Source organism: Neopsephotus bourkii, unplaced genomic scaffold (genome assembly GCF_033783945.1).
Source record: "Neopsephotus bourkii isolate Nb327-2 ecotype Australia unplaced genomic scaffold, CSIRO-AGI_Nbou_v1 NB_405, whole genome shotgun sequence".
Lineage (NCBI taxonomy): Eukaryota > Metazoa > Chordata > Aves > Psittaciformes > Psittacidae > Neopsephotus > Neopsephotus bourkii.
This window is the reverse complement of record NW_026900909.1, coordinates 196,295-217,933: the sequence shown is the minus strand read 5'-3', so window position 1 is coordinate 217,933 and position 21,639 is coordinate 196,295. Positions and strand designations below refer to the sequence as shown.

Here is a 21,639-nt window from a genome sequence, read left to right as displayed (position 1 = left end):
AAGATGATGCTACTAGCTTAGCAGTGAATCTCCCATACCAACTTAATTAAATTCAAATACATGGAGTGATACATTATGCAGTAGGGATCCAGAACAAAAGGTGAAATAGATGTTGTTTTGGCTAATTCAGTAGTCTGCTTTTTTCTGTTTTCTGACCTTGAAATTCCATGCCCATGAGTTGACTGAATACTCTTAGGTATTGAGCAAACAGCTTTTTATTTCTGAGTATTGTGAGACTGAATAATAATACTAACAACAATAACAGTAACACAATAATAATAATGATAATGCCAGTGATATGGCAATACTGAATTTTTTTTCCTATTGAAGTTTTTAAAGAAATTTTCTGCAGTTACAGTTATAGAAGAAATAGTCTGTTCCTTATAGCTGAAAAGCAGTGCCTGGAATGCTTTGTTTGATGGCACTAGTGAATTTGTGTTCTGTGATTGTTACAATGCAAGGTATACATGGTATACATGTGACTACTGCAGAAGGTTAATTAAAGAAGGTGGATTAATTAAAAATTAATGATCAATATTCTAATCGACAAGGACTCAGTCCTGACTCCTGCCAGCATGAAGTGGCACTGCTGGGGTGAGGGACATCAGGCATACTGGTTGCAGTGGGCCCATAATAGCATCTCAGAACTTGGTCTCTCAGAGACCTGCAGGTTAGGTAGGGTTGCTGAGCTGTTGCTGAAGATTGTGTGATCTCGTTAATAGGCAGATATCTTTGAATTGTTTTTCCAAAGATATATTGATGCGGCTCCTTTTTCTAAACTCAGGTATAGGCGCTGTGCAATGCCAAGAAAGGACAGAGGTCCCAAACCCCCACATATCTCGAGAGAATACCCCAGACCACCCTATACTGCCTGCTGAACCATACTTAGTTCAACTATTTGCTGGAGCTTGAGGACAGAGGGGGATTCATGTATGTTGGAACATGTGAAGCTTGAGTTGGGAGATTCAATATAAAATAAAACATATTTACCAGCATAACTCTGGCTATATAATTATTATTATTTAAAATATGTTCACTAAAGAATAAGGCTTCTGGAAGCCTGAGTGATGCTGGTGTTATTTGCATTCCTATAGCCAGATAACTCCTGTTTGCTCTTTCTCAACAGTCCTTGAGGCTGTGTTTGGGCAAAACTTGCAAAGTGTGTTCCTTGTTTTGCATGTGCTGTGGCCTTCCCAACGGGCATGGGATAGGAGCCATTAGAAAAAAAACACACATGAAAGCCTTGCAGAAGAAAAGCAGAGCACAGCTGCTCTGCAGAGTTGGTGTGAGGAATGGCAAATTGTTGATTTTCTGAGTCTGTGGGGGTTAATCAGCAGCTGGCTGAGAAATCGTGGTGCTTGCCTACCCTGTACGTAAGTGTAACAATAACATAGCACTGTCGTGCATCCAGCTTTCACATTGCCCGTGAGAATGCTGCTGTGGGGAGATACATGGGCTGCCCATATCCATTGGTCTGACTTGCCTGCCCCTTGTGTCCCCCATCTGTTTGAAAAATGAAAGTGACCAGCAGCAACAACCAAAGCAGACCCAAATTGACGTTGCTTGTTACTAAAGGCAAGAATCTTTGCTTTTACAGGTCCTGTGAACTTGGCATCTGGTGAATTGTCCCAGGATGATACAAAGGTATGGGTTTCTCTTTATATTAAACTTTGTTTAAGCTGAGAAGCAGCAACCTCTGCTTGGCTATCTGAGCACCTCTCAGAGCTAACAAATATATAAGGTAACTAATGCCTACCAGACAACATTTCCTGCCTGTTCCTATCCTGTGGGAACAGTTACATGTGCAGATGATTATTATTTGAAAGAACCTGTTATCTGGTTGTGGGCTGGAAAGCTGGGTTGGAGAACCAAGCTATGCTTTTGGACCAGACAGCTCTTGCGTTTATGGTGAACCTTAGTGCACTTGGTGGTTCAGCTGCCAGTCTGGGGGGAGCACAACCTGTTTCGACCAAGCGTCATCCTTAAGATAGCATGATTCATTACATCTGAGGAGTTAGTCTCCGAGAGAGACCTTGTGGGTAACTATGAGTCTTTAACTCGTCTTAACTGGAAAAAATGCCTGATGTAAAACATATGTCAGTTCCCACTGTCATTTACATGGAGGTACCTAACAGCTTTTGGAGGGGACCAATATTGTGAGAAGTCTAATTAATGGTTAGTCAGTTGTATTTGATCTCTAGTCTTCTATTCTGCCTTTTATTTATATGTATCTGCTTACAAAACCAGAAAACCTTTGTCTCAGTGTTTTGTTTTATCACCTTTCAAAGCAGGAGGTAGGTAACTAGCTCAAGTGGGTGTGAAGCTAACATGATGATTCATTTTGTGAGAAACATCTGGCAAAAAATCTGTCAAATCTGATAAAGGTGTGTCCTGGTTTAAGTCCAGATGGTAACTCAGAACCATGCAGCCACTAGCTCACTCCCCACCACACCCTTCTTCCTTTTCCCCTCACCCCGCTCCTGGAGGGATGGGAAGGAGAATGGAAAGAGTGTAATTCCCACAGGCTGAGAAAAGAACAGTCCAGTAACTTAGGTATAACACAAATCACTGCTGCTGCCACCAATAATAATATGATAAGGGAAATAACAAGGGAAGAGAATACAACTGCTCACCACCTGCCAACCGATACCCAACCCGACCTGAGCAGTGATCTGGGCCTTCTGGGTAACTGCCCCCAGTTTACATAATGGGCATGACGTGCTGTGGTGTGGAATACCCCTTTGGCTAGTTTGGGTCAGGTGTCCTGTCTCTGCTTCCTCCCGGCTTCCCCTCCTCCCTGGCAGAGCATGAGACTCAGGAAGTGCATGCTCAGAGCAAACACTACTGAGCAACAACTAAAACCATCGGTGTCATCAGTGCTGTTCCCAGGCTGAAAGTCAAAACCACAGCACTGCACCAGCTACTAAGGAGAAAAATGACTGCTACTGCTGAACCCAGGACAAGGTGATAGGTGGCAGTAGTAATAATACCTACTAGCTACTAGTAATAATAGTAGTGATAGTAGCTAGTAATAATAGCTAGTGTCTATTGATATTAATAATATCTGAATTTAGTGGAATGTTGTTGGACAACCACTTTTGTTAGGTCATTATTACAGAAGTGATGACTTTATTTTTTATAATTGCCAGCTGTGCAGAAGTTTGACCTTTTGTTTGGGATTGTTACTGTTGTAATTATATAATCTCAGAATTATATCTCTGCAGTACACATGCATTTTGGAATCCATGTTGAAAACGTGTGTTGGGGCAGAGTGTTGCAGTTTACAAGTCTTGCTGAGGGGAAGAGGTTCTGGTACCATACTGACTGTCTCTTGATCTTCAGAACGGCCATAATTGACTATAAAGAATGAACTGAGCTAGGATATATCTACAGGTGTGAACAACTCTGTCATTAGGGAGGCATCTTAGAAATACATTGCTCTTTCCTCCAAAACACTGTATATTGGCTAGTCAGGGCACTGTTAAACTTTTTAAGAGAACAGACTGAAAACTGGAGTTTGCATGGGAACTGTCTTATTGTTTGTTGTCCTCTTCAGTTATGTTTAGAGTTTGAGCCTATGGGGTTAGAGTCTGGGAGTAGCATGCTGTATTTGTTGCATTTATTAAAATGGATAAAAGGAAGTGACTGCTGTTTGATAGTGTTTGAACTGAATACTGAAAGCCTATAGCACAGCTTACAACTAAGCACAAATGTCTTCAAAGTTATAGCTCGAGTTTTCTGTTTCTAGCCTTTCCTAGACTCCATGGTTCCTTCTAAAGAAAATGAAGAACATGTCTTTTCGGGTGTAGGTAAGAAATAATTAATAATTTTGATTTCCCAAAAGCTGTTGATGTATACTAATGTGATGTCAAATACACATAGGGCAGTTTCTTTAAAAGAGGTGAAGGTCACTGACATTGCGGGCTAGCTTGGCAAAAGATCAGTTTGATCTGTGTCAGAGAAAGAACTTCTTTCAAAACATCTCTAGCATAGAAGGGTGGTGTATCCAACAGTATCATGATACCATAGGATTTTTCAGTAGTCTACTGTTATAGGAGCAATAATCTTGAAAATAATTTCTGATAGACCTATCATGTGACTGAAGGTGAAAAGAAGCATGTAGAAATGTTTAGATGCCAGAATGGTTAGTTGTGGGGCTGGTAGAGGAATATAGCCAGTTGCACTAGGCAGTACATTTAGAGACTGAAACTCAAATGGGAAGGTCAGTATTTTCAAGTTTGGGGAAAGCTCCAAGAACTATCTGCAAACATAGGCTTATGAAAAGCACACCAAAAGACAACGAGTAACTAAGCTCTGCCAGTGGGAGCTGCTGTGCCAGGCAGAGACAGCCAGGATGGCATCATTTGCCTGTGGTCCAGTGCTGAGCTCAGAAAGAGCAGCCCAGATGGTAGCATTTAAACAGTTCATATGCAAACTTTGGTGGCTGCAAAATGAAGTGTCACTCTGTGTGTAGAAAGGGAGAGGATATATGTGCATGAATGGCGGTGGTTTTTGTTAGAGGGCAATGAACTGATGTAAACTCGAGGCACAGCTGTAACAGAAGAAGCTGGCAGATTATGTGAATAACCTCATTCAATTATAATTCAACAATTATGTTATTAATGAATTAATAACATAGATTAATTCATCTAGTTATCTATTTTTCTAGTCACTGTTATGCCAAATGACTGTATTTCAACCATGTAAGTGTTTGTCTCACTCTCCCATCCAAGGGTTACCAAAGCTGCTAAAGGGAATTGTGAGTAGTAGCAAACATAGTAGTATTCACAGTTATCCTGACTTAAGTGCTTTTGAGCATAGGACAGCATAGCAGTCCTTGCCTTGCTCAGTAATGCAGTGCATGTACATGAGATGTTACTACCCATATGATAAAATTTGTTTTGTCAAGTGAAACCAAAGTGTTGGACTGTATCTCAGGGTAGGAGGGTGTGGAGCAATTGGGGAGGGATTATGGTTTGCTAATCTGAAATCACATCTGCTACAGTCTCTGCTGCAGTTACACCATCTGGAAGGAACAAAAGGTAGCTTGAAAGTTGACAGGGTGAAGTTCTCCACCCTGAGATTATAGCTGATTCTTTTTCTTAGTTCTGAAAAGCCTTTTCCTTCTAAGGCATCATTTACACAGCGCTGCTTGTGACAGCTGGAACAGGAACCAGGCTCTCTGGCTTCAGACTAGCTCAATCTCCTCTCTGGTGCTTGGATGGGCAGCTGCAGCAGATCCTGAGTCTTCTGCAGGCAACAAGCAAGCAATTTTGGCCATGGTTCCTACTGTTAGGAGTGTTTGAGTATGGATTCTTAGAGGAGCTTTGGGGTAAAAAAAAGTGGTGAATTTGCGTACAACTTCAAACAAGATTTAGGTGCTTAAAATTTTATTTAAACATATTTTCTTAGGATCTTATGTATGTATGAATGAAAATGCCAAACATGGATATGAACATGTAGATACACATCTATCTGTACATATACACGTATATATAAATACCTTTTGTCTCAAGCACAGGCACAGCTAATATTAAACCAAGAAAAATCTCCTGGTTTACCTCTTACCTGAAAAAGAACCATCCCTCTGTCTCTCCCCTAAATTCTAATTACCTTGTAGTGCATTTAAGAAGTTGACTTGTTTGTGGAGGAGCTGCAGTGAAATTGATTCTGCTTGGTTTAGAAGTACATCTGTGTAACTGAGAATTTGGTTGTTCTCTGTAAGGACTGGAGCATGGACTCGCTGCTGGCTGGACTGTGGGCTCTCCTTGCCTATCTCCCCATTGTATACTCAAGTTGGCTGTAATGCTCATAACAGACATCTGATATGATTTTGCTGCTGACCTCGGCAGGGCCTCTGGGCTGCTAGTCAACATTGTGTGTGAGATCTGATGGGGCTGAAGTGTAGGCTGGGGAGTGAGTGGGCTATTGGGCATGCAGTAAAAGGTGGAAGGGGAGGGATGAAGAAGGATGGAAATAGAGTTTGGTGACAACCAGAAATTTATAACTTGACTTAAGCTGGTTTTATTGGTTTATTTGAATTTAAAGATCAGTATATATTCTAACCTGACTCATAACCACATGACTAAATACCAGTTTTATTATCCTGGATTGTTTTAAACTACTTTTTAAAAAAATTGCTTGGCAATGTTGTTAAATGGCGATGTTTTTGGCAGGAAGAGCACACAGTGGGGGATAAAGAGAGAAATGGAAATGGTTGTCAGTGGGGGAGAGGAAGAGGGAAAACAGCTAAGGGGGTTTGAGTGAAGAAGAATGAATAGACACAAGCAAACTCTGGAAGCTCACTGGAAATTTGAGCATAAATCAAAGAGGACTTCTAAGAGTGAAAATGTGAATGCTCTTTGAATGGGTACAGATCAACCCACTTGTGCTTCTAACTTCTTTTTCTCTGTGGTTGTTGCTTTCTGAAACCTTTACCAAAAATCAATCTCATCATGGAATGCTCTGGGTTGGAAGGGGTGGCTCCTGGAAAGGCTTTGCTGCTCCTGATCTCTATTTTCTTCCCCAGCATTCCTTTCAGGCGTATTGACCATTCTGTCTCCCTACAGCCAACAAAGTTTTGTGAGTGTATTTGCAGGGGCGTTTGCAGCAGTTAGTAGTATGTTAAAAAGAACTGGGTTTCCTTGCTCTCTGTGTTATTCATCATTGGGTTGGGACCTGACAGGCACCAGCTGAATCTTGCAGTTCAATTTTCAGAATGGTAGTTCAGTTTGTTGCACAAGAGGCTTCTAATCCTCCAGGAGAGCCCTTGGGGTCCCACCCTTGTGAGTGCCAGGATAGGGATGGGCCAATAGGAAGCCATGAAGACGATGGTTTAGGGGTTTCCATATTCAAGTATTGAAGAAATAGGAGTAAACTGTGGGGCACAACAGGATACTAGACTATGCTGGACAGACACTCTATGGAGAGTCCTGAGTTCAGTGGTGTTCACACCTGCCAGTCTTTCTCAGCTCTCTGTATCCCCTGGAAATTGTTAGAGATCTGTTTTGCATTTATGAGTGGACAAAAAAAAAAAGGGGGGGATTTTTTTTTTTTTTTTTTAGTTCATTGAGAGAAAACACACTGGAAAAATTGAGAGACAAAAGCAATATCCAGTTGGAGTGGGTGAATGAAAGCAACAAAAATGGAAAGCAACAAAAAAGAAAGATTTTTTTTTTCTTACAGTGTTAAAATATTGAAATTTTATGTATTATTGCCAGGCATTGTCATCCTCAGAGTCAGCAACCCTGTACATTTTGGGAAGAGAGTCTAGGAGGTGACAGCTGAATGCTGTTACTGTTGGGCATGTGACAGTGTTAGCTGGCATGTGTCTTTAAACATTTATAATTCCTTCCTCTTTTGCATAGCTGCTTTGGGAAGAGGATATTCATATGGCCATTTGTAAAGTTTCTCTTTTACAAAAATCTAACCCCTGTTTTTAGTCCCAAGGAAATACAGTTCGTTTGTTTCCTATACTTCAGGAAGGGAGGATGATGGTATTTTCTTCAAAATATTTTCCCTGCTCTCCTAGTTACAGTGACAGTGACCTAGTGGTGTCTGTCTGATCTATTGTACTTGCTCTACTGGCGATGAAAAAGTTTTTAGAAGCCGTGTTTTGCAAGAGATAAAAATACCGATGCCAAATTTTTGGCAGTTTGCCTTATGTGACCAGGCAGCTACAAAACATTTTTAGTAGAGTCTGCACTTCGATTTCCATGGTTCCACAGAAATCACAGTTCAACCACAGATCAGTCTGAGGAACAGAACTTAATGATCTTCTCTGTGTAAACCAGTAGGGCTGCACTGTAATCTGCAGGAAAATCTAGTTTCAGTATTGCTGTTTTGTTCTTTTTGAATTAGATTTCCTTACCCTGATTGGCAAGACTTAAAAAGGTGGGTTTGTTAAGATAGAAAAAAGCATGGTCCTGCTCTCAGGAGTCCCAGCCCTGTGCAGTTCTTGTTAAGTCTGTAAAATGGTTAGTTTTTGTACTGAACTGCAGTCATGTTTTTGACATGCAGGCTCCCTTTTGGTGTTCATTTGCTTTTGGTTTTTGGTGGCCAGCATGTTTGCATTTGGAAGTGTTTTGAGTCAACTGTGCCCGTTTTGACATTGGAACTAGGGGTGATAATTTTATACTTGCTGATAAATAAAAGCAAAGGTTACATGCTGAGTGTAGCCTGTTTGAGACCGTTACAAGAATCTCACGATTAAGACTATTCAGATCTTTTCTGTCTGTGGTAATTTTTATCTTTTCCTGTCAGCTTTTGGTCTTATCTTTCTCTTATGTATGCTTTGAGAAAGGTTAGGTGATCCAGACAAAGCTTCTCTAGTCCAGGAGCCACAGACCTTTGCTTCAGTTTCTCTCTTTAACAGATTTACGGTAGGACCTTGGGCATGTCATTTGTCTTTTCCCAATGTCTCAGTTTTTCATCTGAAACAAGGAAGACAGAGTGAGGTGAGAAATGGGCACTGCAGTACTTGGATGATTAGAGATGTGCAAATACTTAGACTGGTTGTGCCGAAGAAGTTGTGGAAGGTCAGTTAGTAGTAAAGGATGCTTTTCTAAAAACTCGTAATTATTTGAAAAGTAGGTGGTCTGAAAATTGCAGAGGAAAATAATAGCTGAAGAAAGGTGAAGGCTTGCTGCAGCTAATCACTGCAGCAATTGCACTCTGCCCTTTCTTGCTGGAGCTTTCAGAGACCTTTGTGTTGATGCTTCTGCTTTTGCAAATCGTTTGCATGGTTACTTGCACCTTGCAGAGGACTTGGGGTTGATCTGTCACAGTCCTCCCAGACACAACCTGTAAACAATATTTAAACATGGCAGTAGTTTATTTCAGTAGAAAAAAAAACATATTCTCATTTGTTTGGAGTGTCTATAAACAAGTAAATATTGAAGACTGTAGAATAGTTGAGACCTACAGAAGATGTGGAAAGTAAAATCTTCCTGGGATGTGAGGCTGACCTGGGATCAATTAAAAAGCTGTGAAGAAATCTCTAAGAGGCAGCATCAAGCACTAAACCAAGCTTGTTCTTGTTTCTTGAGTTTCCTCTGCTCTTGATTTTCTGAGACATTATAATTCAAGTTAACCTCAAAAGGAAAACAGAAAGAAAAATGAACAAGTTACAAATGTGCTGTCTGGCTTCCCAGAACTTGTCCTCCTCCTCTGCCTGAAATGTAAAACAAATCTTCTCAACAAACTAATCCTTCAAAAAGAGGCTTGCTATTTCCTGATGTTTAAATAAGCTCTGTTGCCTGTCTTCTGCCTGGTCTTACTTCATGTTAACATAAATAAACAATCTGGGATATATCTAATGTCAAGTTAGTCTTTTAATGTAAAATATAATCCAGAAATACATTGTGAAGAAAACAGTGGTAGTCTTGAAAGTGCACACATGAATGTGCTTCTCAGCTGGGCTTAAACCACGACATCAGCTTTCTTCCTCCTTGAGAGGCAGCCCTTCCCTTGAAGTCCTCCCTAAAACATGGAAAATTTGATTTTTAATGAGATGGGGGTTTGATGAACTTTTTGGTGGTGCAAGCTGCAGCAACCATTTCATTGGTGAAACGTCAGTAGGAATGAGCCCCAAGTCAAACTTGGGTTTGCTTTCAAGTGAGGCTGCATGCGTTCTCTGTGTTGCTGGGGCTCACACTTTCCTCTGTGGAGCTGTGTGAGGAAGTGATTTTTATTGGCTCTAGCCCTTCATTCTCAAGCTTTTGCAAATAAACTCAAGCCAGCTTTTCATCAGGGTACAGGACAGAAAGCAACAAGCTTTCCACCCACATTTGTGCTGCATATCCCTGCTAGTCTTTTGATGTGAATAGATACTGGACAAGGAGAGCATTTAGGCAAATTATATCTTTATGAACTCTGTTGGAAGTACTTGGTTACTTCAAGAGTCAGGGCATATTGACCGCTGTCACATGAAAGTAGTACTAATGAGCTTGTTATGCTAAACCACATCAGGTGAATGATGTGGTAAACAAAGGCGGGGGATGGGGGGAAAAGGAAGGGAGGGAAGACAGAAATGTGTAATCAGTCATGAAGCAGAGATCAGAAAGATCTGAGTCAGAGGAACACTGTGAAATCCTGACAGTAGGACAGTTAACTGGACAACATGAAGAGTCTGGAACAATGCCTGAGGTAATGCAGTGTGCAGGCCCACTGACTTTTTGGAGCTGCATTGAGTCAGCACTAGGCAGAGGTCATGTTTTTACGTCAGTTTTGTAAAAACTCTGAGCCCTTCCACGTCTCAATATTGTGGGTGTTCTCCAAGGGTCTTCCAGTGCAAGTATATGTAAAGTTATTTCTGTTAAATTTTTAAAGGTACATTGCTCCTTTAGTTTATCAAAGAAACAAGATAGAAGTATCACTATGAACAGTCACTTTTCAAAAGAAGTGAGTATTCCTAAGAGCTCTCTGTAGGATGCTGCTTCATCCACTGCATATCGTGAACATCACATTTTTTAGTGGTTTTTTTTTAATTTTTGCTATACCTGTTCCAACTGTGGTTGTCACCCTGGTTTCAAAGAAAATATTAAAAGAACAGCTTTAATTGCCCACCTGGACACGTTCCTGTGTAACCTTATCTAGGTGTTCCTGCTCCGGCAGGGGGATTGGACTAGATGATCTTTTGAGGTCCCTTCCAATCTCTAACATACTGTGATACTGTGATACTGTAATTAATTTAATAATTCACATTGTCATTAGAAATATACTTGCTGGGCAATAATAAGCAGTTAAGTCTAAATTTAGATGGCATGGTTTCCTCTCAGTCTGGGTGATTTGCAGCAGCTCCGTGATTCCATGGGCTCTGTCTGGGGTTAGTAAAAGGATATATCCATGTGGAAGTAAAACCAGTTGGGCATAAAAACTCTTGGACTGGCAGTCTAGCTTAAAGCAATCCACAAAGTGGCACAGGTAAACTGACTGCTTCTCCTACAGCCTGCCATGACTGTGTAGTGTTTCAGTAAACGTTGGGGTCTTTACACAACAGTGTTTTTGGAGATAGGTAGGGTGGGCTGCCACTCTCATCTGGGTGTCTGTGAAGGCAGCAGCTGTTCTGTGTTAATTTCTAGGCTAGTGTCCAAGAAACTGCACAAATAAGTCAATGAAAAATTGACCCAAATTTATAGTACCTTGTCATTATTTTGTTTTTTTCATTAATATTTCTGGTACTTATCTCCACAGCATCTATAGGAGACACATTACAGAAAAGGGGTCTGTAGAGTGAGTGAGGTTTGTCATCAGCTGTTTAAATGCAAGAATAGAAAACATCTGCATGAGGGGCGGTGTGAGAAGGAGGCTTGTCAGGGCCATTTAATCTCATGTGAAAATGTGCCTAGGTTTGATACCTCAATTCACCCAGGACTACGCTTCTGTGGGAGAGCAAACTCTGGCACTTCAAACTGGTAGTGAGAGGAAGATGCTGAACACTAGTGATCTCTTATTCTGTTGAAAGCTGTGCCTTCATGAGTTTGTAATGGGAAGTGTGCAGTGCAAGAATCTCCCCGTCCCTCTTTTCCCCACTCCCTGCCTTTCCCAACCCTGCTGTCCTCAGGGTAATTCAGTATGGAGAGCTAGTGAGAGAGGTGGTATCCACCAAATACTGTCATATCTTGGGCAGCGATGATGGGCAGTGACTGCCCTGGACCTTTTGGGATCCAAACAGCTGTCTTGCTTGTGGGAGGTCTCAAGAAATCTGTGTTCACAAAATAAGGAAATAAATGGGCCAGTTTGCTAAACTGAATTAATGAATCACCCATCAGGAATTTAGCAATAAGGAAGATCATAAAAAGAAGTGTGGGAGGTCATCTGCCACGATCCTAGAGATCTGGGATTGGTTCTGTTTTTCAGTGATGGGGTCATCAGTGATTTGGGAAAGGGAGAGGGGGAGAACAATGATGTGGCAGTTTCTCCTGACTATTCTGGTATAAACTTTTTTAAGAAAGACCCAGGTCTTTGGTAGAGAAGAGAGGTGGTAAAAATAATGTGTGTCAGAAGGCATCCTACGAGACCTGTGAGGCTGTTGCCAACTACACCCTGCATAGCCATCATGTCATTTTTGTGTGCAGGTGTAAAGAGCGTTAAGAATTGGTGGGTGCTTGATGTGTGGGATCTGGTGGTAGCGTTTTGCTTTCAGTTGCATTTGATTCACATTTGCTGAGTTTTCAACATGATTAAGACTTGTGTGGGGTACTGCAGATACTTTGTCGATGTTTGTTGGCTGATTGTCTCTGTGGGAAGTTGTGCTTTAATTAGTAAAAATAATGGAAGGTAGGAAAGCCACATGTGCCTGTGGGTTACAGAGGCTGGTGGAAATCATCATCTAGCCCTTTCTACACCATCTTTCCTTGTCGGACTCTTCTCTGTGGCTTAGGGAAATGATTGCAGGTCTTGGGGTGGAACCAAGCTTGGAGGAATCCACTGTCAGGGATGACTGGCCAGAGCAAACTGCAAGGGCAGTTTTGGCAGAGCCATTGTTCAGGCAGCTCTCACCAAACCTGTGTCCAACAGCAACCCTCTCCAGCCTTGTTTCTGGGGTTGGTAGCCCAGCTTTACATCCTGTGTATATCCCTTCTCCATCTCGGGAGGGGGTGCTGGGCACAGAGGGGTTGTCTGCCAGACCAGAAGGAGGTCTGCATGAGGGAGAGAGCTGACAGCTCCTGGTTTAGTAGTGTTTGGCACTTGCTCGGTGCTGTGGGGCTGTCCTCTGAGCGTGCTGGGGAAGCAACAGTGCCTTTCCACGGAGACTGCGGATGCTGGTGACATTCCTCTGCTTCCTTCCGTCTTGCCACGAGCCGCAGGAACATTCAGACAATAGACAATAGACTGTAATATCTCTGAAAAAACATGTATATCATTCGGATATGTTTTAGCAAGCATTGGGTGAGAGAATTTAATGTATTACATTATTTATTAAAAGCATTAGCCCTAGGTAACGTACACAATCGCCCTATTTGTTCTTTATCTTCACATCTATACCTAGGTATACATAACTGAAAACATATTTACAGAAAGTAAGGTTAATATTTTCCAGCTAGAAAGCACCTTTTCTCTTATAAGCTGCCAGATCTCTCTGCCAGCTGCTTGCAAATGCCACCACTTTGGGAACAAAGAGTGTCAGGTGAAAAGTGGGTTGGACCATCCCACAAAGTGCAGGAATGGGGAAGAAAAATATTTTTAGCCAAAGACTAAGGCAAATCCCTTCTTTGTGGCAGAAAACCAGCATGAGGTCTTTCATGGCTGCATAAAGGAGTTTTACAAACTAGAAAAAACCCCACCTTTCATGAGGCCTGAACAGAGCAAATAACATGAGTGATATTCAATTAACCCTTCAGAAACAGGGGTTAAGGTTGATAATTTATCTGCACTCTCAGACTACCACTGACAAATTCCTGTGCAAGATCCTATTCAGGGGAGATTGTTGTAAGCGGTGAAAAGCCCAAGAACTTGGCTAAGAAATAGAAGATAAATGGCAGGAGTAATGCTCAGGGTTTTATTACAGCAGAAATTTGGTAGCTGATTCTCTTGAGTGTTATGTAATAGTGCTGCTGTTGAAAAATTATTTAATAATCCTTAATTACTCATTTGTATTAGAATGTTCTAAATGTTGCTAGTTTGAGAGAGGGAGCAGGCAATAGCTGAGCAATGAAAACATTTATGCAGCATACAGAGGTCATTCAGGAAAGTAAATGTCTTGGCATGTAAAATATTTTAATGCCATTAAATACATGGGCTACATTTTTGCATTGTGAGTGTTTTGTTTGGTTCTAGTTAACCCTCGCTGGGCTAAACAGAAGTCCAGGAAGACCAACGGGAGTGAGTGTATTTTAATTGAATATGTAAGTGAAAAAATCCAAAATTGTTCAGTTTAGAGAAAAGATGCACTAATGGACTTATCACAGATGTAAGCCAAATTTACCGTTGCTCATAAAACAGAACAAATGAATAATTGCTAAAACAAAAGATGTGAGACATTTTAAAGGCGCTGTAAAACGTATACTCTCTCTAAATGTAAACTGTTGTTTGTCCATGGAGCACTGCCTTTTGTACATGGCTGAAGTGATGACTTTTATTCCAGTTGGCATTAAATATATCTGATGGGTGAGAGAGCACACTTATGAAGGGAAAATTGTTGCATAGACGGGAAATCTTTTATGTTGGAGCACTTGGGAAGACATTTCCTAAGCAGACAAGTTATCCAACAAAATATGCTCCATCCTTTCCTTTTCTCTCAAACTGTGTCCATGATGGGAGGCAGGCGAGTGCCCTTGATGGTGTGCAGGTGGGAAGGTGTATGTCAGCGCCTGCGTTCCCGTATGCCCAGGGGATTTATCAGTGCAATTTGAGCCTGACATTCCAGGGAGTTGAGATATTTTGAAGTGGATGCTTAAAGCACGGGTTTACATCCTCTCTGTATTTTCAGTCATCCATTGTCTGTTGTAATTCCCTGGGGCTGTTAATTGTATATATAAATCAAAGTCTATGGGAGTGTCTAATATTTAAAGTGAAAGTCTAAGGCTTCCAGTGTCTGGGGCGAATTATTCTTTTTAGGCCTAACAAAGCTGGCAGAACTTCAGTTAAAGGAAGGACAGAACAATGATGTTTTTCAACTGTGTTTTATGTCATTTGTGTGCTTTATGAAGTGCTTGTATAATAATTATTTTATCCCTGAAAACCTGATAGATATTTTTCTAATGGGTTTTGAATTTAATTTGCATTTGAATTGCATCATTTTCTTTCAACAAATACTTTGTTATCTTTGACTGAAATGTGGATTGAGGAATCACTTGAAACATAATATAGAAGTAGCGCTGCAGACCTTAGCAGCCTGAAAAATAATTGAAGTGAAGTAAGGAATGTTAACAAGCTCAAATGTCATCGTCTTCCAAAAACTGGCATTTAAGCTGATTCACATTCCCTCTTCTCCTTTATGTGGAATACAAAACCACATACATTGTGGGGAAACTAAAAGAAATGTTTGGTGGAGTTGGTTAAGAAACAGTGAACATGTTATTTTTGTGTTAGCTCTTGTATAGCCACATTTGAGCCTGCTAAAAAAAAATACAGTTTTTATAGTGGAAAGATGTTGGGGGAAGGGATAATGAGTTCCTACTGAATACTAATTGCCTACGAGTTGTTCAGGGAGACTGTATAAGAATGGAGGATTTGTTGTAAATTAGTCACTAGCTGTATTGTGCATTGCTGTGAGGTTAGAACCAGACTTGTAAAGGTGCCAGCTCTACAAAGTCCTTATGATTCACTAAGTTGGTGTCTGTGTGAAGGAGAAAATACTATTCAGACTAAATATTATTGGAAAGAGAGCTCCTCTAATGACAGTGTAATCTTTCTTTATAACACATAAGCTTTAAGCTCATTTGAGCTGGAAAGATGGAAGCAACAGATTTTGAGTGGGGGTATTGCTGCTTTTGCAACTGCAACATCCCAAGGTCTGCTGCAGTTGTAAGCGCTGAGAGGAGGGGTATTATGCCTCAGTAATATATGGTACGGCAGAGTGATTAGTGCTCCTAGTTTTACCGTTAATCTTTGGCTTCTTTAATTCCAGCATTGGACTGTCCCTGATTTGAGAGTCCTTGTAAACCTCACTTTTAACATGTAAGCAAAGCTTTGAAAAAGCTTGCAATAGTTTGTTTACTTTTGAGATGTATTTTCTCATTTTTACTCAACTCCTATTGTTTTCATTTACATCAAAATTGAGAGGTGAGTTAATGATTCATTGTCACACTGTGACCTTTAAAATAGCTGTGGACCACGATGCAACAGCTCCACTCAAAGCTCTCATACTTTAACCTCATTGCTACTGCTGTAATATTTGCAGCCTGATCTGTCTACATGCCTGGACGCCCGAAGAGAGCAAACATTTACAGCTTCTCCCTCCCCTGCGTTTAGTGGGCAATTTGATCCTTCTTTGTCCATTCCTTTATTTTACATCATTCTCAGACTTGACTTGCTATTGGGAACAACAAAGTGCAACAACAAAGTGCAACTTTGGGAATCTGCTGTTTATTTAGCACAAAAATGGACTCAGATTCTGATTCACCTTTTAATTACTCTTGGCCTTCCTTACCTAAAATGAGGATTCGAAGAAGGGCACCCAAACCAGGTAGAAAAAGCTATCTTCTTTTAACTGACTCCTGCTTAATAGCTCTACCTCCTTTTTGTTGTCTGATTGTGTGCAGGTAGCTCTAAACAGCTCACATGAAGTAAATTTTCTATCAAAAGTCTACCTCACTGTTAGTTATGCTTTTGTAGAAAATAGTGCTGGAATTTGTTGAGAAGGAAGTGTTTTGTCAAAATTTTGTACTGTTCTTTAAAATTATTTTTATTTCTTTCTTATGTTCTTGGTTTTGTTTAATTTTTTTTTTTCTCTCCTGCTTGCATGTGTGGCTCTCAGTGCATAGCTCTCACTCTGGGAGCTGCATGGCACAGCAGTGGCTACAGAAAGCTCTGCAGGCTACAGTTTTAATTTAGGGAGAATTTGGTAATTTAAATAAGCCTCAAGAGCTAACAGGAATTATTATTATTATTTTTATTACTTTAAATTAGAAAAATCTTACCAGAATGAAGAGGGAATCTTTTGCTGTCTGTAAATTAAAGTGAAAGGGTCAGTTACTTGTCTCTTATGGCAGGGTCAGTTACTGTCCTTGCATAGTTAGACATTCTCCTCCCTTGCTGAGAAGTCTTTGGGAGGTAAGCATTATGAATGTTGTCAGTATGATAAAGGAGGTTTTAAGAAGGTTGAAAAGCACTGACCAGCAAGTTTATGTTAGGAAGAATTAGCACTGAAAGCTTTAATGAGGAAAGATAAGTTTTTGATACATTTAAAAGCAAAGAAATGAAGAATGGCAACAAAATGTAATTTGTGCTTCCTTCCATAAAATCGCTTTTTTGTGTTTCAGAAAGGGAAAAAACAAGAGAAGCAAGATCGGTCGGTATCATTAAAGTCAATGAGCCAGGAGAACCATGTTTACACAGACTGAGACTTTGACCTAGTTTTGGAGAGAAAAATGTGTACAGAATGCACATTTTAACATGCAGAACACTTTTGAACTTCTTACTTTTATTCATGGGGTTATCCATTGTTTCCCAAGTGCAAAGGAGTTTCTGCAATATGCATGGATGCAGATGCAATTTGCAGAGAAGATGAAATGGGTTGCATGTTGCATGGTGTGTGTTGTTTCCACAACCATTCACAACCATCTTCCATGGCATTTTTGTTGTGATTTATTATACCTTAGGCAGCCTTTTTTTTTTTTTCTTCTTTTTTTCCTTAACACTTCACCTGTGGTAAAGCACTTCATACACATCTGGTGTTTGCATGTTGTAGTGCTGGATCTGGTTTCTCATCCCTGCTGACAGTATACCAACACATGTGGCTGGTATGCAGAGCTGATCATGTATATGGGATTGCTGGAGCAAGAAGGTGCTCTTGGATGCACGTGCATGTTTTAGTAGTAAAGTCCAAGGTTTCACCTGTGCTTGAGGAACTGAAATCCTGGCTGCCCACATGATGGGAGAAGTGCTGCTGCAAGGGGACAGCAGGCTCATGATCTGCACTCATGATCTGTTTCTTCTTGGTCCTATCTGAATACGGCCAGCGGATTCTGGCACTTAGGTGTGGGGTATGTGCCTCATAGCTGCATTTCGCTCATGCAGGAGTTCAGGTCTCAGCAAACAAGAGGCTTGTAGTGCCTGATAGAAAGTGGTGCAGGACTCATTCTCCCCACCCTGAAAGTCATGGAGGCTTTCTGTACATGTGCTGGGTGCTCTGGCTGACCTGGGCAATGGAATGTCAGCTTCCTCCCTTCCCCTCTGAACCAGAAGGCTGTTGGTTTCTTGTTCTGGGGTTGGTCCCCCTGGGAGCTGTGCAGACCTCTGGTGGGAGAGTCTGAGGTGGACTTTGCACCATACACATCAGTGTCTTCTGATTTTAAGCTCCCTGCGTGCCCCAAGGTCAGCTTTTGTCCCTGCCTGGGGACTGCAAACTGGGTGGTGGAGCCCTTGTTGTTCCCCTCAACTCCTGGGGGCTGGCAAGAGCCAAGAGCAGGCTGTGCACCTTTGGTGCCATGCATTGCAGACTCCCTCCATCCTGATGAGGCTGTGTGTGTCTGGCATAATTAAAGGTTAATCAGGCTTAGCAGAGAATGTGAACATGACTGCGTCTCAGTGATTGGGCTGGGGAGGGTGTTCTAGGTTTTCTTCCTTGTTGCAAGACCCCTAATGGTGTTTATTATATTATTTAATGTGAAATGACTGTAAACCAGGTCTCTTCTCCAATCCTGTTGCACTGTATAGACCTACCTGTTCAGAGGCAGTGACTCTCAGAGCCTTTTTGGAGGCTTTAACTTCAGGGGTGCTGAGAATACCTGTCTCTAGCATGTCTGTCCCACTGTGCTGGGAACTGGGGATTATGCACTGAGTCCACTCAGGCAGAGGTGGGAATTGAAACTGAGCATCCCATACCTTGGGAAAGTATTTTATCTGTTGTGCTCTTGTACAAAATGAGACACTAACTTATTTCTGTTTGTATATCAATTTGCATAGTAGGTAAGGCCCCTTCTTCAGTGAGGAGGGTCAGGGCTGTGAATCCCATGTTGAAAAGTGATGCTTTCTTGTGTCCCAGGTTTAGGTGACAAAGTCAGTGATTGACAAGTGCCTTTATCCTCAGTGTTTCTTAGAGTTTACTTTAGGATCACATGTTGAACATGATGGTATGGTTCCTAGCATCTGGATGCCTGATCCTTTCCACATAGTATATAGGAAACAGTGCTTTGGTTTCCACTCCATGGACTTAAGACATTAAATGTTCATCTTTATGAAAATAGCACTTCAAAGCCTACCTCACTTTACCCTCCATTTATTACTATTCTTATGTACTTGCTAAATTTTTGCTGTCACGAATAATTGCACTGTCTCAATGAAGCACTGAGACACCTGAATTAGGGATGCAGATCCCTCATTGGAAGTGGTTGTGTGGTCCACATCTAGACGTTCATGTCACTTAGGTCAGCTCCTTGCCAGGAATGTGAGGACTTCTTTCTCCAAATTCAGGTGACCACTTCTGGATTTAGAGGATAGCATATCTGTTGCTCGTAGCAGTCTGCATTTTTTGCTGACTTCATAGCTCTGTTACTTCCAGTTATACATTAACCCCTGAACAGGTTGCTGGGGGTAAATGAGATTAGCTGTCTGAAAACTATTCATTGTATCTGGAGAAGGAAACTTGTAATTTCTTTCCTGGCTTTTGGCTTGGTCACATCGATGTATTTCACTTCTATTTTGTTGTGTGCTCTCATAGAACAATTTAAGTTTTTTTATTTTGTGGAAAACCAGTCAGTGTTATGTTCTTGCCATTTTCCAACATAGGTCATTCAAGGCTATACATTTTCTTATGCCAGAAAGCATGTTTTGAATTATTGCTATGATGATCATGTGCTTTCTTTTTTTAAAGCATTTTTATAAGCTTTTTGTGCCTGGTAAAATGTGCAGCCTTTGATATGTAACTTTGATGACAACATCACAGAAGATGTAGAGAACTTGTGCCTAGTTATTCATTGGTCAAGGTCTTTATTTTATCCATGTTTGGAGAGTCTCCTTCCCAGAACTGTGATTTTTGCTCACCTGTATCTAAATAATGCATACATCTTTCTTGAGTGTTTACCAGGCAGATGGCAGACAGCTGCAGCTTCTGCTAAAGGAAACATGCCTTTATTTTATTCTTTGTGGTCATGGCACAGTACACAGCCAGAGAGCATTCGGCTATGGCAAGAGGATCAGCTTGATGAGCTGTGCATCCTGGGTGATTTTAGTACATATTTAGGTCATTTTTACCTTAGCATCTTAAAGTCCATTACTGACACTTTACAGAGCTAAAACTCTTTGGGACACTGTCAGTCTCAGAAGTAGTTTGCCCTGGCGGTCTTATCTGTCTTTTCATAAGCTGTGCTAAACTTCTGTAGCTGCAGTAAGAATAAACATTTTGAATGGGTAGCGGACATTTTTAAGACATTTTGTTTGAAAATGCATGTTGTCGATACCCCTCATCTTTCAGGCACTGGTACCCAAGGTAGTGGCTATTACCTGCTGCCATATTATTAACCTGAAGGAAGGTCTGCTGATGGTCCCTGTAAGACCAAGATAACTTGTAGCCAGCAAGGCAGGCTGGGGGCAATTAGTGGGGTTGTAGAAACGCAGTGTGATGTGGATGTTTGCCACTGTTCCATCACGTTTTAAGCCATGTAGGCCTGTCCAGTGGAAATAAGTTACTAGCACCGTTACTGTGTAATTAATAATGCTCTTCCCTACATTCAGCCAAGTCTTTAAATACTTCTCTTGTTACAAATTTAGTTTGATGTAGTTGTCCTTTCACGCATGTTGAAACTGGGGGTGGAGGTGGAATAAGGAGGTACAGTGGGGTCATGTTGAAACATGAAGCCCAAAATAACCTGCTACCTTTTGTGTTTTCATTTAAACCCCAATGAATGTTTACTTAGACGTCTCAGCTTTAATAACAGACTGACTGGAGCATCGCCAGAAAAACATACGGCATTAACAGCGGTAATCAGCTAAGATTTACTGATGGAAAGTACTGCAGATAACATATTCTGGGATACCTTGTATTTGCACCAGCTTTCTTCAGAAGCTGTTGCTCACATTGTTACTGTCTTACAGAATTTTAAAATAATGTAAAATGTAGTATTAGAGCTTGATATATAAACAAAAATATTAAGTAATAGGGGGATTTTGTTGTCTCTGTCTCAGGACATGTAATTCATAGTGCAGTCCATTGACTGCAGGGACCCCAGCAGGGGGGACTTGCTGAAGTCAAGAAACTGTTGCCATAGGCTTGGGTTTATGCCATGAAGTGTGAATCGGGAATCTGTAATGCCTGGGCTTTTTTTCAGGGGTATGTATCGAACCTTAGCTGCCTTAGCACTAGAGCGGAATACCTCCCTTGCCAGTCGTACCCAGTGGATTTATATACAAGAGGGAATGTGCTGGGGAAGGTAATAAGCATGCAAGAAGCAGTAGAGAGCCTGACATGTTTTTTCTTCCTGGTTGTTGGTTTAAGACCAGCGCTTGGAAAGCTTTACTTGCCGCAAGAAAGTATCACCAGTTTTGCCAAATCACGTTTCCATATGATTTTAGCTGCCAAAAACTTCTTTAGAAAATAATACTTTTGTACTATTTATAAACAAAAGCTTTGGGATTTTGGCAGACATAAAGAAATGGCTTGTAGCATTAGTAGTTCTCAAGATGGCAGTCACTAAAACTATGCTAAAATCTAAGGAGGGAGAAGCAAAATGAGAGGCATAAGGATGTTTTAATGGTACAAGATACCGCAAGGCATGCCAGGACTGGAAGTGAAATAATACATGGTGTGCTGTTTCTAAATGGGAATTTCCAGTTTCTTCTTAAGCGTAGAGCTTCCTGTTCTTGTGCTTTATGAGATATCATCTTAAAATGAAATAAATTCTGTGGTGTAGCATGGAAGTTTTGGCAGTAGTCTGGGTATTTTTTTTTTTATTATTTTTTTCTTTTTTAAGAAACAAATACCTCAGACCTTGACAAGTGTAGCTTCTAATCCAGTCCCCAGCATGCACGGCAGGGTGG

The 21,639-nt window shown here is 41.0% G+C and overlaps 1 protein-coding gene across 1 annotated transcript in view; it reads left to right on the top strand.

The window, feature by feature from the left end:
• Nucleotides 1–15,803: 15,803 nt before the first annotated feature.
• ARHGEF28 (Rho guanine nucleotide exchange factor 28) overlaps nt 15,804–21,639 on the top strand; it is a 61,494-nt gene continuing 55,658 nt past the window's right edge. The window contains exon 1 of the mRNA XM_061349317.1: nt 15,804–16,129. Coding sequence (XP_061205301.1) covers nt 16,045–16,129 — 85 coding nt within the window. The 5' untranslated portion in view covers nt 15,804–16,044. The remainder of the gene's footprint in view (nt 16,130–21,639) is intronic.